Source organism: Oncorhynchus kisutch, linkage group LG17 (genome assembly GCF_002021735.2).
Source record: "Oncorhynchus kisutch isolate 150728-3 linkage group LG17, Okis_V2, whole genome shotgun sequence".
Taxonomy (NCBI): domain Eukaryota; kingdom Metazoa; phylum Chordata; class Actinopteri; order Salmoniformes; family Salmonidae; genus Oncorhynchus; species Oncorhynchus kisutch.
The window spans coordinates 37058425-37075550 of NC_034190.2; the positions used below are offsets into that span (position 1 = coordinate 37058425).

General features: G+C 42.6%; 1 protein-coding gene across 1 annotated transcript in view; it reads left to right on the top strand.

Moving 5' to 3' along the window:
- Positions 1-6949: 6949 nt before the first annotated feature.
- LOC109907605 (syndecan-2-A-like) overlaps positions 6950-17126 on the top strand; it is a 35966-nt gene continuing 25789 nt past the window's right edge. The window contains exon 1 of the mRNA XM_020505673.2: positions 6950-7460. Coding sequence (XP_020361262.1) covers positions 7401-7460 — 60 coding nt within the window. The 5' untranslated portion in view covers positions 6950-7400. The remainder of the gene's footprint in view (positions 7461-17126) is intronic.

Genomic DNA, 17126 nt, shown 5'->3' on the forward strand with positions numbered 1-17126 from the left:
CTTGAAAATAAGAATTTGTTCTTAACTGACTTGCCTGGTTAAATAAAGGTAAAACAAGGCTTAAAAAATGTTTCTTAAACCTGTCTCCTTTGCTTCATCGACACTGATTGAAGTGGATTTAACAGGTGACATTAATAAAGGATCATAGCTTTCTACTGGATTCACCTGGTCAGTCTGTGTCATGGAAATAGAATGGAAGAAGGTGTTCACAATGTATATCACGGTGGGGTTTGAACTAAAATGATTTATAGAGCAAAAAACGCAATTATCACAACACATAGGTTGGCTTTTTTCCTGAATTGGCTTCCCCAGTGATTTTATCCACACACCATGTGTGTGTGTGTCTGTCTGTCTGTCTGACATCTCTGGGCTATCATTTGAAACATCATTTTGATATCCTGTGTTTTCAGTGTCCCCCAGTAGACTGTCAAAAAATGTGTTTGGAACTATTATTATGTGTCACCAGGTGGCGCTGTTGTCTGAGATATAATGAAATTGGATTTCCTCATACAGACGGTACAATGAATCCATTATTGTATACAGTTCAGATTCAACTCAATGCTTGGGAAAATATACAAGGATCACAAAATACCATTGTATGTATTCAATGCATCACTATCGTTCACGACATTTGCAACTACTAAGTAAATCTCATGCTTCAGTATGTAAATCCTGCGTCATCTGTCACATTGACATAGACAGTACATCCTCTTTGACGTAAGACCCCCTCCAGGACTCTTCCCCCAGGGTGACTTGCAAGCCTTCCAGTCAATGCTGCCTGCATCCTAACCTCCCATAGCAAAGGGCCATAGCTACTAAGCATGCTGCAGCAGCACCAGCCGCTGTGGCAGAAGGGGCTTTGCCTTCACCCTAATTGGCTGGGTAATCTGGGATGCCAGAGCGAGAGCTAAGCCTGCTCAGGAGACTGGGGGATGGGGCACAGGGGACAGGGATAGAGGGGGACGCTGGAGAGAGGCTGGAGCGTGATTCCTCTATGGCTCCTCCTTTATAAGGGCTGGATCTGACCAGAAAGGCAGGATGGCAGGAGTCAAAACCCCCTACAGATTTCATTCCACCAGCCTTGGCAGGGGCCAGGTTACGCCGCGCACCAGACTCCAAAGTCAGAAGATCCCCTTAATAAGAAGTAAGCATGGGAAAGGAGATTGGCACAGTTGGCAAAGTGACAGAGGGTCACACTTTATATTAAGTTACACAGATACTGTGGGAACAGGGACCTTTATTTTTTACAATTCAGTCATTGTTTCAAGCCCTTCTGCAGATACCACGTGTAGCTAAGTGATGACATAGTGGTTGTCAAAGATTCCGAGTTTTATTGAGATAGTAGTAAAGGGAAAATGACACACGGTATAGGTAATAAGTATGGAGAGTAGCTATTCAATATGTAGGCCAAAAAGTTGCATGGCTGTATGCAAAGCTATAAAAAAAAAAGAGAAACCTAAGTTGGTAAATTCTGGTAAACATGAGTTCAGTATACTAACTCAGAGTTGTTGCTGCTGCTATGGTTAACATTTCATCTTAGAAAATCTTTGTCCTGAACCAATACATCATCTTAGTTTTGCTAGAGAAAAAAGCAAATTCACATTCAAGAACAGCACCACCAACTTGATCTATTCTCATTAAATGTTTCTGACTCATAGTTCAATAAATTCCCACAAAGCCTCAAGTCTCCTCTATTCTCCATGCATTAGGGCCCCTGCCCTGCTCTTTAGAATGTTGCGGTCATAACATCTATGCCCTCTGAAATAGTTTGCAGTTGAAGCATGTCACCTCTTGTAAAGGACTAGCCATGCCTGTAATTACAATCCATATTCAACAATGACAGACGATGTCAAGGGATTTCTGTTTGAGGCAGACAACCAATAGCAGAGCACCCTGCTTGTGATGATAGGAAAGAGGCTAGGCAAACTGTGTTTCATAAAGCTAAAGGTTATACAGTGCTGCCTGTTAAAGGGTATAGAACTATCGCACTCCTAATTTAAAGAGTGTTATGAAAATTCTGAAACCAAGGTGACAAGGCGTCTGTTGTCCCAGTCGTTAATCCCAACATGTTTCAAGCTGACCACTATGGTCACTGTTCCCAACAGCTCCCAGGTAACCTGCCTAAATGACTATCGCCCTGTAGCACTCACATCTGTATTTATTAAAGTGCTTTGAAAGGCTGGTCATGACACACATCAACACCATCATCCCAGACACCCTGGGCTCACTCCAATTTGCATCCCGCCCCAACAGATCCACAGATGACGTAATCTCAATTCATCTTCACACTGCCCTCTCCCACCTGGACATTAGGGGAAATTACATGCAGTTGAAGTCAGAAGTTTACATACATCTTAGCCAAATACATTTCAACTCAGTTTTTCATTATTCCTGACATTTAATCCGAGTAAAAATTCCCCATTTTAGGTCAGTTAGGATCACCACTGTAACGACGTTCTTCGTTTGTCGAAAGAGAGGACCGAAATGCAGCGTGGTGGTTACTCATGACTTTAATGGAAAAGTGACACATGAAATAACGATACAAAAATACAAAACAACAAACGGAACGTGAAACCTAATTACAGGCCATCTGGTGAAACTACACAGAGACAGGAACAATCACCCACAAAATACACAGTGAAACCCCGGCTACCTAAATATGGTTCCCAATCAGAGACCACGAGAATCACCTGACTCTGATTGAGAACTGCCTCAGGCAGCCAAGCCTAACTAGACACCCCCCTAATCATTAGCAATCCCAAATCCTATAAAACCCCAATACGAAACACAACACATAAACCCATGTCACACCCTGGCCTGACCAAAATATATAACGAAAACACAAAAACACTATGACCAAGGCGTGACAACCACTTTATTTTAAGAATGTGAAATGTCAGAATAAAAGTAGAGAAAATGATTTATTTCAGCTTTTATTTCTTTCATCACATTCCCAGTGGGTCAGATGTTTACATACACTCAATTAGTATTTGGTAGCGTTGCCTTTAAAATGTTTAACTTGGGTCAAACATTTCGAGTAGCCTTCCACAAGCTTCCCACAATAAGTTGGGTGAATTTTGGCCAATTCCTCCTGACAGAGCTGGTGTAACTGAGTTAGGTTTGTAGGTCTCCTTGCTCGCGCACGCTTTCTTTTTCAGTTCTGCCCACAAATGTTCTATAGGATTGAGGTCAGGGCTCTGTGATGTCTATTCCAATACCTTGACTTTGTTGTCCTTAAGCCATTTTGCCACAATGTTGGAAGTATGCTTGGGGTCATTGTCCATTTGGAAGACACATTTGCGACCAAGCTTTAACTTCCTGGCTGATGTCTTGAAATGTTCCTTCAATATATCCACAATTTTCTTTCTTCATGATGCCATCTATTGTGTGAAGTTCACCCGTCCCTTCTGCAGCAAAGCACCCCCACAACATGATGCTGCCACCCCCGTGCTTCACGGTTGGAATGGTGTTCTTTGGCTTGCAAGCCTCCCCCCTTTTCCTCCAAACATAACGATGCTCATTATGGCCCAAATTTTCTTTGTTTCATCAGAACAGAGGACATTCCTCCAAAAAGTACGATCTTTGTCCCCATGTGCAGTTGCAAACCGTAGTCTGGCTTTTTATGGCGGCTTTGGAGCAGTGAATTGTTCTTTGCTCAGCGGCCATTCAGGTTATGTCGATATAGGACTCATTTTACTGTGGATATAGATAATTTTGTGCCTGTTTCCTCCAGCATCTTCACATTGTCCTTTGCTGTTGTCCTGGGATTGATTTGCACTTTTCACACCAAAGTACGTTCATCTCTAGGAGACAGAACGTGTCTCCTTCCTGAGCGGTATGACGGCTGCGTGGTCCCATGGTGTTTATACTTGCATACTATTGTTTGTACAGATGAACATGATACCTTCAAGTGTTTGGAAATTGCTCCCAAGGATGAACCAGACTTGTGAAGGTCTACAATTTTCTTCTGAGGTCTTGGCTGATTTCTTTTGATTTTCCCATGATGTCAAGCAAAGAGGCACTGAGTTTGAAGGTAGGCCTTGAAATACATCCACAGGTACACCTCCAATTGACTCAAATTATGTCAATTAGCCTATCAGAAGCTTCTAAAGCTATGACATCATTTTCTGGAATTTTCCAAGCTGTTTAAAGGCACAGTCAACTTAGTGTATGTAAACTCCTGACCCACTGGAATTGTGATACAGTGAATTATAAGTGAAATAATCTGTCTGTAAACAATTGTTGGAAAAATTACTTGTGTCATGCTCAAAGTAGATGTCCTAACCAACTTGCCAAAACTATAGTTTTTTAACAAGAAATTTGGGGTTGAGTGGTTGAAAATGAGTTTTAATGACTCCAACCTAAGTGTATGTAAACTTCCGACTTCAACTGAATGTGAGAAGGCTGTTCATAGACTACAGCTCAGTGTTCCGGTGTATGTGACAATATTTATTTTCTCTTCAAGCTCATCACCAAGCTCGCAACCCTGGGACTGAACACCTCCCTCTGCAATTGGATCCTGGACTTCCTGACGGGCCGGCCCCAGGTGGTGAGGGTAAGCAACAACACCTCCGTCACACTGACCCCTCTACATGGGGTCCCCTCGGGATGTGTGCTTAGTCACCTCCCTGTTCAACCACGACTGTGTGGCCACGCACGATTCCAACACCATCATCAGGTTTGCTGACAACATGACGGTGGTAGGCCTGACTACCGATGGCGATTAGACAGCCTACAGAGAGGAGGTCAGAAATGTCCACATCAGTAAGGACTTAACATGGTCCACAGACAGACACACATTCGTGAACAGGGCATGACAGTGCCGCTTCACCTCAGGAGGCTGCAAAGAGATCTTGACTGGCTACATCACCACTTGGTATGGCGATGCATCATTCTCAACCGCAAAGCACTACAGCGGGTGGTTCGGACAGCCCAGTAAATCACCAAGGCCGAGCTCCCTGCCATCCAGGACTTCTATATCAGGCGGCAAGGAAGGCCTGAAAAAGCCACAGACTGTTCACTGCTACGGTCCGGGCAAACGGTACCGGAGCATTGGCTCTCGGACCAACAGACTCCGAGATAGCTTCTACCCCCAAGCCATAAGACTGCTAAATAGTCATAAAACTGCTAAGTAGTTCATTAATTAGTCAAACAGACTATCTGCATTGATCCTGTCTTGCACTGACTCTATGCACACTAACAAGACTTTATACAGTGCTTTCTGAAAGAATTCACACCGTTTTTCCACGTTTTGTTGTGTTACAAAGTGCGATTAAAATGTAATTAAATGTCATTTTTTTATGTTAAAGATCTACACAAAGTACTTGAATGTCAAAGTGAAAGACCAAGATGAGAAATAAAACACTTATCTTGATTCGATAAGTATTTAACCCGTTGACTGAATACATGTTAGAATCACCTTTGTCAGCGATTCCATCTGTGAGTGTTTCTGGGTAAGTCTCTAAGAGCTTTGCACACCTGGATTGTACAATATTTGTCTATTCTTCTTTTGACAATTCCTCAAGCTCTGATAAATTGGTTGTTGATCATTACTAGACAACCACTGGGTGTATTGATACACCATCCAGTGTGTAATTAATAACTTCACCATGCTCAAAGGGATATTCAACGTCTGCTTTTTGATTTGTACCCATCCACCAATAGGTGCCCTACTTTTCCCAGGCATTGGAAAACCTTTGTGTCTTTGTGGTTGAATCTGTGTTTGAAATTCACTGCTCGACTGAGGGACCTTACAGATAATTGTATGTGTGGGGAACAGAGATGAGGTAGTCATTCAAAAAATAATGTTAAACATTATTGCACACATACATAGTGAGTCCATTATACATTCAGACTGTAACACAACAAAATGTGGAAAAAGGGGGTGTGAATAATTCCAGAAGGCATCTCAAATACCTCTTACCCCTGCACATTGATCTGGTGCTTGTACTTCCTGTATAAACCTTAATTGTTTTGTATTTTATTCCTTTTTGTGTTTCTGTTTTTATAAATTTTTGGAAAACTGCATTGTTGCTGGTGAGAAATGAAATGTAATTTGATTTGAGCGAGGATGGCAAATATACAAGCATATAACCTGATACAAAGATTGAATGCATGGTTCCTTGTAAGGTATAAACAATGTTTGCCATTCACAGCATGAGAATGTAACACAATTTAAACATAGTGCTCATTTATTAAGATTCAAACGGTCATTTACTGACATTCTATGCGTGATATGATTCTAGGATTCATAAAGTAGGCCTACTAATACTGGACCCCATAAAATATCACTCTACCGTTTAGGAGTGAATTATACCAGTAGGGGGAGACTTTGCATCGAAATGAACCATAGAAATGGACTGACCGGAAAATTCCTTGAAATGATCCTCTGCTATAGTGTTTCCTAAACTCGGTCCATGCCCTAGCACGACACAGCTGATTCAAATAACCAACTCATCATCAAGCTTTGATTATTTGAATCAGCTGTGTGGCGCTAGGGCAACAAAAAAAATGGTGTGTGCACCCAGGACCGAGTTCAAGAAGACCTGCTCTATTGGACTAGAGGCCCTCAGGAAAAACAGTTGGTAGCAACAATTACAATGTCAAGCTGTCACAGTCATTTCAGTAAAGTAACTTTGTTACAGAAAAATAATAGCTGATGATATGTCTGCAGTGATTTAATGGTTGTTTTTGCCTCTCCATTGGACAGAAGATGCAGATATTTATAACCCACAAATTAAGATGATAAATGTTATCGTTGAATAATGGCAACTGGACTTTTCTGGAACATTTATGTAGGCTATTAAAAGGTATATCACGTCAAAGTGTATTACTTCAAATAAATGTAGATGCAAGCAACAGGACCGTTGATTTGATGGCAATTCATTTGATGGCAGTTGATACTGTTGATACTGTTGATACTGTATGATGTACAGAGAGGCGAAGCTCTTGGCTTGAACAATGCTCCCATATGGTCGGAGTTACTGTCAATCATTGGACGAGCTCTCCCTCATATGACCTGTATTTTCTTGCCGACTCTCTCTGCATACAGCAATGCGGTGTAACGTGTGACATGGCCGAATCTTAGCGCGTTATAGCGGAACATCTGACTTGCGTTTCTACTATATATACAGGGTATAGTTAAGTCCGGATTCAACTGTGAAACATCCAAGTCAAGTGTCCTACGCAGCAATTTGACTCGAACTACATTTTTTTTGTACGAAAAAGTGCGTGGAGGAATAACAAAACGCAACACGTATCCGGTGGGATTCCATTCTAGAGTAGAGAAACGCGAGGGTGCAAAGGGGAGAGGGGGTTAGTCACAAACAGAAGAGGAAAGGGAGAGAAGGAGAAAGATTTTGTATGTTTTTGCCGTATCGACACATTTTATTGAAGGAATAATGAGGAACATTTGGATAATTTTGACCCTCGGCATAACAGCCTTTCTCTCGGGGGAAAGGGTAAGTTTTAAAAGCGAACCATGTCGATTTGTTTGAGGGGGTAGCTGGGAAAGCGAACAACTTCGAATCTTTGACCACTCCACTCTTTCTTGATTGTTGCATTGTAACGTTAGAGTACTCGGATCAATTGTAAATGTAGCCTATTCTTGTCCTGAATTTGACACGTTGTAGTCTATCATATTATAACTTGAGCAATGTCAATTCAGTTTCGGCCAGAGGTATTTAAAAAAAATATATAGTCAATATTATTTTAAATTGTTTTGTTTTTTGGTCTGGGAACCATAACGTTACTGTACTTGCACGTCAAGTTTGTCGATGTTGACAATGTTTCAGCGTTCAGAGTTTGCTTTCAACAGATATACATTGTTTTTAGAGTTTTAGTTTAATGTCAGTACTTAGTATTTTATCTCCTAAACTATCATTTCGATGTACGTGGCAGGTTGCTGGTCAAAAATAGAGGAACCCTTTCTGTATGGAAATGTCAACTAGCATAGTTTTACAAATCAGTGCTTATAAGCTATCTGTTATCATTTGGTCTTTGGGGGTAATATAAAACCCAGTCTGGTTCCATTTATGCGGCTTTTGTCGTTAGACTAGAATTAATGGCCAATTCATATCTTATTGTGAAATGCAAATAAACACTTTTGCTGCATGTAGCCTATCCAAATTGACTAGCCTATTCGTAGCTATGGGAAGTAGGGGTGCGGATGGTTCTGCCGCACCCCCTGAAAATAAGGTGTGTGTGTGTATATATATACATACATACACACACACACACACACAGGACCATTCAAAAGTTTGGATACAACAACTCATTGCAGGGTACTTCTTTATTTTTACTATGTTCTACATTGTAGAATAATAGTGAAGACATCAATACTATGAAATAACACATGAAATCATTTAGTAACCAGAAAAGTGTTAAAAAAATCAAAATACATTGTTTGAGATTCTTCAAAGTACCCTCCCTTTACCTTGACAGCTTTGCACTCTTGGCATTCTCTCAACCAGCTTCATGAGGTCGTCAATTAATAGGTGTTAAAAGTTAATTTGTGGAATTTGTGTTGTGTTGTGACAAGGTAGGGGTGGTATACAGAAGATAGCCCTATTTGGTAAAAGACAAAGTCCATATTATGGAAAGAACAGCTCAAATAAGCAAAGAGAAACAACAGTCCATCATTACTTTAAGACATGGTCAGTCAACACAGAACATTTCAAGAACTTGGAAAATTTCTTCAAGTGCAGTTGCAAAATCCAACAAGCACTATGATGAAACTGGCTCTCATGAGGACCTCCACTGGAAAGGAAGACTCAGTTACCTCTGCTGCAGAGGATAAGTTCCTTAGAGTTACCAGCCTCAGAAATCGCAGCCCAAATAAATGCTTCACAGAATTCAAGTAACCGACACATTTCAACATCAACTGTTCAGAGGAGACTGTGTGAATCAAGCCTTCATGGTGAAATTGCTGCAAAGAAATCACTACTAAAGGACACCAATAAGAAGAAGAGACTTGCTTGGGCCAAGAAACACAAGCAATGGACATTAGACTGGTGGAAATCTGTCCTTTGGTTTGATGAATTTGAGATATTTGGTTCCAACCGCCATGTCTTTGTGAGATGCAGAATAGGTGAACGGATGATCTCAGCATGTGTGGTTCTCACCGTGAGGCATGGAGGAGGAGGTGTGATGGGGGGGGGGGGGGGGGGGGGGGGGGTGCTTTGCTGGTGACACTGTCAATGATTTATTTAGAATTCAAGGCACACAAGCATGGCTACCACAGCATTCTGCAGCGATACACCATCACATCTGGTTTGGGCTTAGTGGGACTATAATTTGTTTTTCAACGGGGCAATGACCCAACACACCTCCAGGCTTTGTAAGGGCTATTTGACCAATAAGGAGAGTGATGGAGTGCCACATCAGATGACTTGGCTTCCACAATCACACAATCTCAACCCAATTGAAATGGTTTGGGGTGAGCTGGACCGTAGAGTGAAGGAAAAGCAGCCAAAAAGTGCTCAGCATATGTGGGAACTCCTTCAAGACTGTTGGAAAAGAATTCCATGGGAAGCTGGTTGAGAGAATGCCAAGAGTGTGCAAAGCTGTCATCAAGGCAAAGGGTGGTTACATTGAAGAATCTTTAAATATGTAGATTTCATAGTTTGGAGTTCTTCACTCTTTTTCTGCTATTTAGAAAACAGTGAAAGTAAAGAAAAACCTTTGAATGAGTAGGTGTGTCCAAACTTTTGACTGGTACTATATATTTATATATACATACAAATGGGGGGGGGTAATTTTTTCATTAAAGTATTGGAAAAGTAGTGCACCTTTTCTGTCACTTTTAGAAAGCAGAGGGCAGAGAGAGTGACATTTGCTTTGCCTGTCAGCTGTTTAGGCATTGCACTGATTGCTTTGAATTTGGTTTTGGCATTTGAACTTGGCCTTGTAAGCCCTGTTGTAATCTTATAGCCAGGGGTTGATTTAATTGGGAATTGGGAGGTGGGGAGCCCTCCTTTTTGGTGACCATTCGAAACCAAAAGCTGTTTTATTGCTATTACAATACAGGCTGTGATAGCTGTAAGCCTAATTGTTATTTTTTATTTAGTCTCCCAGTAGGCTAGTGCAATTTTGGTTTAGTGTAGGTCTATTGGTATGAAAATAAACAACTGAACAATTTTCGATTTAGAGCATTTCCCCAAAATACATGTCATGTTTTTGGCATCAAAGACAATAACAATTGTAGGCTATAACACATTTGCATTGTCATGCATTGACAGAATGATAATTGAGATAACCTTAATGATTACCTAGTTGGGCTAACTTTTTAACTTCATGCTGTATGCCAACATCATCATCATCCTCTTCCTGCATCCAAACCTGCATCCCTACCTGCATCCCTACCTGTAGTCCACCTGCATCCCTACCTGTAGTCCACCTGCATCCCTACCTGTAGTCCACCTGCATCCCTAACTGCAGTCCACCTGCATCCCTACCTGTAGCCTACCTGCATCCCTACCTGTAGCCTTCCTGCATACCTACCTGTAGCCTTCCTGCATACCTACCGGTAGCCTACCTGCATCCCTACCTGTATCCTACCTGCATCCCTACCTGTAGCCTACCTGCATCCCTACCTGTAGCCTACCTGCATCCCTACCTGTAGCCTACCTGCATCCCTACCTGTAGTCCACCTGCATCCCTACCTGTAGTCCACCTGCATCCCTACCTGTAGTCCACCTGCATCCCTACCTGTAGCCTACCTGCATCCCTACCTGTAGCCGACCTGCATCCCTACCTGTAGTCCACCTGCATCCCTACCTGTAGTCCACCTGCATCCCTACCTGTAGTCCACCTGCATCCCTACCTGTAGTCCACCTGCATCCCTACCTGTAGTCGACCTGCATCCCTACCTGTTGTTGACCTGCATCCCTACCTGTAACCTACCTGCATCCCTACCTGTAACCTACCTGCATCCCTACCTTTAGCCTACCTGCATCCCTACCTGTAGCCTACCTGCATCCCTACCTGTAGCCTACCTGCATCCCTACCTGTAGCCTACCTGCATCCCTACCTGTAGTCCACCTGCATCCCTACCTGTAGTCCACCTGCATCCCTACCTGTAGTCCACCTGCATCCCTACCTGTAGTCCACCTGCATCCCTACCTGTAGCCTACCTGCATCCCTACCTGTAGCCTACCTGCATCCCTACCTGTAGCCTACCTGCATCCCTACCTGTAGCCTACCTGCATCCCTACCTGTAGCCTACCTGCATCCCTACCTGTAGCCTACCTGCATCCCTACCTGTAGTCCACCTGCATCCCTACCTGTAGTCCACCTGCATCCCTACCTGCATCCCTACCTGTAGCCAACCTGCATCCCTACCTGTAATCTACCTGTTTCTGGTGTAATAAATTTCTACCTCACACTATATCAATTAAAACATTTGATATTCTAACAAATCAATCTTGTTGGCAAATCATAAAATATTACAAAGTTTAGATATAGTGTGGATGTAGGGCTGTTTTTTTGTGTGTGTATATAATGAGCACCCAGATGCTGCGCAGGCAACACAATATCAGACAGAGACAAGCTGGCCCGGTGAAACATTTCCAATGTTGGCTACTAGGTTGCTCAAAAATGTTTCAATATACTCAGTGCAGCCTCATTCGTTGATGCAATGCTTCAATATTCGCAGGATGTTTCCCTTACCTGGTGAATAATGCAGACAGGCAAATACAAAAAATGAGCTGGGTGCACACATAAGGAACACTTTTGGTGGGTAGCGCACGAAACAATGACACTGTCATAGTACACTGCATGCACCGTTCCACGAGGGTGACTTCATATAGCCTATAGCACGGGGTCTGCATCCTTTTTCATAGAAGTGGCAATTTACAATTGGTCCTACAATTTCTAAAGGTCTGTGTGCCAGTTATGATTTTCAGATAAGCATTGTAGGCTACTCAACTGTGCCCAGAAAATGTCTAATTGCCCACAAACTGAATAGCCTAATTCCAGCTGCCTACTAGACAGAGACGCTGTTCATTCAGCGACACTCCACGGAGCTCCACTACGCCTGCCTGTACCGAGGCGTTGTCGATTCAGCGTTGCTGAATCACGGGTGCGTCCTTAATGTGTCGATTCCTTGGTCGAGTTTCTTTGTCTTTATGCGTCCTGGTCCATTGAAAGCCTAAGTAATACCTTCGATGTATGCCTTTTTATTTCAATGCATCTGGCATAGTTTTCATTTTGCCGTCAGCTGTTTTTCGCTCTGGTTACCTTCACATTGATGTCGGCATTTGAAGTGGGCCTTGCTAGTGTGTGTTATGCATCTGTTTCATGTTGCACGGTATATGTATGCACTGTTCCATAAGTAGGCTAAATGAGTAAATGTAGCCTGTGTATGATGAGGTTGAGTCGTACATTGTAGACGACATTCCACAGACCCTTTCAACCTAATATAAACATAATATTGTGGTGATAATGACTGGGGGACGTTTTAGGATTTTTTTGTGTTTTAAAAAGGTGCAGAAGTACAGTAAATTAACTTCAACTGGTGGGTGTATTTCGACACACCCCACTTTGCCATACAATAGGCTAAGCTGAACTGCCCACCGCCCACCCCCAACACTACTGACCCGCGGCTATGGACCTTGTTCATAAACTTAACCGGGAAAGTAACCTAGCTATAGTCCTATCCCTATGCTATGTTGCGTGGCTCAGCTCGGTTTACTGCTTGGTTATCAGAGTCAGACATAACTCCAGGCAACCCAACAAGATACTGTGATGTTTACATTCACTTTAGTGAGGGCTGAATAAGTTGTTTGACCCATTTCCATTACAGGATGTACCCCCCAGTGTTTCCTAAAAGGCTCTGACGTTTCTGTCTCCATCTACACGGGCCTCACCCGAGTCACTATGCCATTGCCTCTGGTGGACCTCTCACTAAGGGGCCAAACGCCAGGCCACTGGTACTTTTCAGCTTTCGTTTACATAACAATGGCTAATTGTGAGCTTTAACACTGTTTTGATTATGCAGAGGTTGATTCTGCTCTTCACAGGTCCTCACTGTCACCATTAGCTATGAAAATAATTTCCCTATATAAAGGTGTATACACTCGTAACACTGGTGTTAGTCGAAAAGCAGCATTATTGTCCAACCTATTAGAAATATGTATAGTATGCTTTAAATGATACAGTCCAAACGGATTAATATGCGATTATGTTGTTTCTATATCATCATGTTTAGTCATTCAATTGGGGCACACTGTTTATCCCATACATTGGCTAAAATGCCAGCATGGATATCAGTGAGCTTTTGTGTCTCATGTAGTTGGTGCTGTAACTGAACTCTTATTCCAAGCTGTTTTCTCTGTGGCTTACAGACTTGTCACTTGGTTCCGCTCCTCTATGAATGGTTGTCCAATTAGCTGATTCAGACATCAGTGTTTTTAATGAGTCATAATTTGGCATGAGGTCACTCCCAGACTGCATGTTTTTTAATAGACGAGCCTTAACCTGAAGCCCTTATGTCTGCTTGACTCAAAGGTGTCACTCCCTTGGATGTGATTGGGGAGAAGTCTCACTCTATTGGAAATTATTGGGGAGAAGCTCAAAGCTCACAAAAAAACACAAGTGGTCATGTTACTGTGCATTTTTGTTGTTTCAAACAATGTTGTGATCAGGCAATTGTGAAAGGAGCCTCCCAACCTGTCATTTTCTTTGACCTTTTGGGTTGCATGTAGCCTACCCAGTTATGATCCATGGTTGTGTGGGCATGACAACTACAGGCCCAACTGCTCACACTGTAATGAACACGAGGGGAGACAGAGAGCTGGTTTCAAGCGCAGGGCGCAGCAGGTGTTTATCGCAAAGGACCACATGAGGAGACATGTAGCTGGATCCAGGGGCAGGCTGAAGGTCATACACAGGGGTCCGAAATGGCAACAGTACAGGCAGAGAACAGGCTAGTAACGTAGTCCGGGAGATCAGACAATAGGTAGATAACAGGAAATCCGAAAGTACAGGCAGGGAATCGTTAGTCGTCGTTAGTTTTTGCCTGCCTCACTATCGTAAACGGGCGGAGTAAATTACGGGAAAACACAGAGCTCCGAAAGACGTGTCACAAAACAAACAATAACTCCGTGATGGGGTGCAAAGAACTGAACTAAATAGTGTGTGATAATGACATACAAGTGTGTGAACAGGTGATTCGAATTCAGGTGATTGGGATCTGGAGAGTGAGCTGCGTTCAGGGGATCTACAGTGCGAAAGTATTCGGCCCTCTTGAACTTTGCAACCTTTTGCCACATTTCAGGCTTCAAACATAAAGATATAAAACTGTAGTTTTTTGTGAAGAATCAACAACAAGTGGGACACAATCATGAAGTGGAATGACATTTATTGGATATTTCAAACTTTTTTAACAAATCAAAAACTGAAAAATTGAACGTGCAAAATTATTCAGCCCCCTTAAGTTAATACTTTGTAGCGCCACCTTTTGCTGCGATTACAGCTGTAAGTCGCTTGGGGTATGTCTCTATCAGTTTTGCACATCGAGAGACTGAAATGTTTTCCCATTCCTCCTTGCAAAACAGCTCGAGCTCAGTCAGGTTGGATGGAGAGCATTTGTGAACAGCAGTTTTCAGTTCTTTCCACAGATTCTCGATTGGATTCAGGTCTGGACTTTGACTTGGCCATTCTAACACCTGGATATGTTTATTTTTGAACCATTCCATTGTAGATTTTGCTTTATGTTTTGGATCATTGTCTTGTTGGAAGACAAATCTCCGTCCCAGTCTCAGGTCTTTTGCAGACTCCATCAGGTTTTCTTCCAGAATGGTCCTGTATTTGGCTCCATACATCTTCCCATCAATTTTAACCATCTTCCCTGTCCCTGCTGAAGAAAAGCAGGCCCAAACCATGATGCTGCCACCACCATGTTTGACAGTGGGGATGGTGTGTTCAGGGTGATGAACTGTGTTGCTTTTATGCCAAACATAACGTTTTGCATTGTTGCCAAAAAGTTCAATTTTGGTTTCATCTGACCAGAGCACCTTCTTCCACATGTGTCTCCCAGGTGTCTTGTTGCAAACTTTAAACAACACTTTTTATGGATATCTTTAAGAAATGGCTTTCTTCTTGCCACTCTTCCATAAAGGCCAGATTTGTGCAATATACGACTGATTGTTGTCCTATGGACAGAGTCTCCCACCTCAGCTGTAGATCTCTGCAGTTCATCCAGAGTGATCATGGGCCTCTTGGCTGCATCTCTGATCATTCTTCTCCTTGTATGAGCTGAAAGTTTAGAGGGACGGCCAAGTCTTGGTAGATTTGCAGTGGTCTGATACTCCTTCCATTTCAATATTATCGCTTGCACAGTGCTCCTTGGGATGTTTAAAGCTTGGGAAATCTTTTTGTATCCAAATCCGGCTTTAAACTTCTTCACAACAGTATCTCGGACCTGCCTGGTGTGTTCCTTGTTCTTCATGATGCTCTCTGCGCTTCTGAGACTATCACAGTGCAGGTGCATTTATACGGAGACTTGATTACACACAGGTGGATTGTATTTATCATCATTAGTCATTTAGGTCAACATTGGATCATTCAGAGATCCTCACTGAACTTCTGGAGAGAGTTTGCTGCACTGAAAGTAAAGGGGCAGAATAATTTTGCACGCCCAATTTTTCAGTTTTTGATTTGTTAAAAAAGTTTGAAATATCCAATAAATGTCGTTCCACTTCATGATTGTGTCCCACTTGTTGTTGATTCTTCACAAAAAAATTGTTTTATATCTTTATGTTTGAAGCCTGAAATGTGGCAAAAGGTCGCAAAGTTCAAGGGGGCCGAATACTTTCGCAAGGCACTGTATGTGTTTGAGGGTGTGAGTTGGAAGCAGACGTTATACACACATTAATTTCTATAGAACCATGTATGGTTGACTATCATAACCCCCCTCCCCTATCAATCTATCACTTCTCTCTCTATCTGTATTTCCCTTCTTGCAGTGAGGGGCGTAGATATCCGCCTCAATGAAACTCGTCACGTGGCATTGATTCTCAATGTTGACATGGCAATCAAGTGGTTTGGCTGATAACCACCAGAAAAATCTGTGTTAATTAGAAGGTTGACGTTTATTGTCATGAATCTTGCCCTGGAGGTAGAACTTAGAGATTTCTGCTAGAGGTGCCGGCTGGAAAGTCAAAATTGGCTATAAGTGACCGACCGGCTTGCTACAGTCTTATGTAGTAAAATTTGAAATGCTATTTCTGAAAAAACTAGAGACTCAGAGCTAGACAATGTTATATCATACCTTACAGTTGAGGAACATTAGGTAAGTCATTCTGCTTTGAATGTTGATAACTTGTAACCCCACTTTTGAGAAAATGGCCCTTGAATGTTTTGTTACACCTACTAGAGAGCGCTTTGTCTACATCCATTCAGCATCGTTCACACCCTCTTAAGCCTTGGCCCCACCCATCTCTTTAAGGATTCACATGGGAGGCCATGTGCTAAACAGAATTGAGTACAGTAGTGTACTAAACAACCAAATATTTCAAGACTAAAGGCTTGTTTATGGTACGTCTATTGACATGTCTCTAGACAGTTGTCACACTGACATCATGAATATTCAATTGTTTTATATATATATTTTTTTAATGACCCCTTTTTCTCCCCAATTTCGTGTTATCCAATTGGTAGCTACAGTCTTGTCCCGTCGGTGCAACCAAAGCACGACCCTGCCAAGCTGCACTGCTACTTGATACACTGTTTGCTTAACCCGGAAGCCAGCCGCGCCAATGTGTCGGAGGAAACATCGTCCAACTGGCGACCGTGTCAGCTTGCATGCACCCGGCCCGCCACAGGAGTCGCTAGAGCGCAATGGGACAAGGCCATCTCGGCTGGCCAAACCCTCCCCTAATCCAGACGACGCTGGGCCAATTGTGCACTGCCTAATGGGTCACCCGGTCGGGGATGTCTGTGACACAGCCCGGGATAGAGCCCGGATCTGTAGTGATGCCTCGAGCACTGCGATGATGTGCCTTAGACCTCTGCGCCACTCGGGAGGCCCTTTGAACATTCTATTCTCGTCCGATATCAATTTTGCTGTCATTATGAAAAAGTATTAACACAAAAAAATGTATTTAGTATATGTCAAAAACATGCAC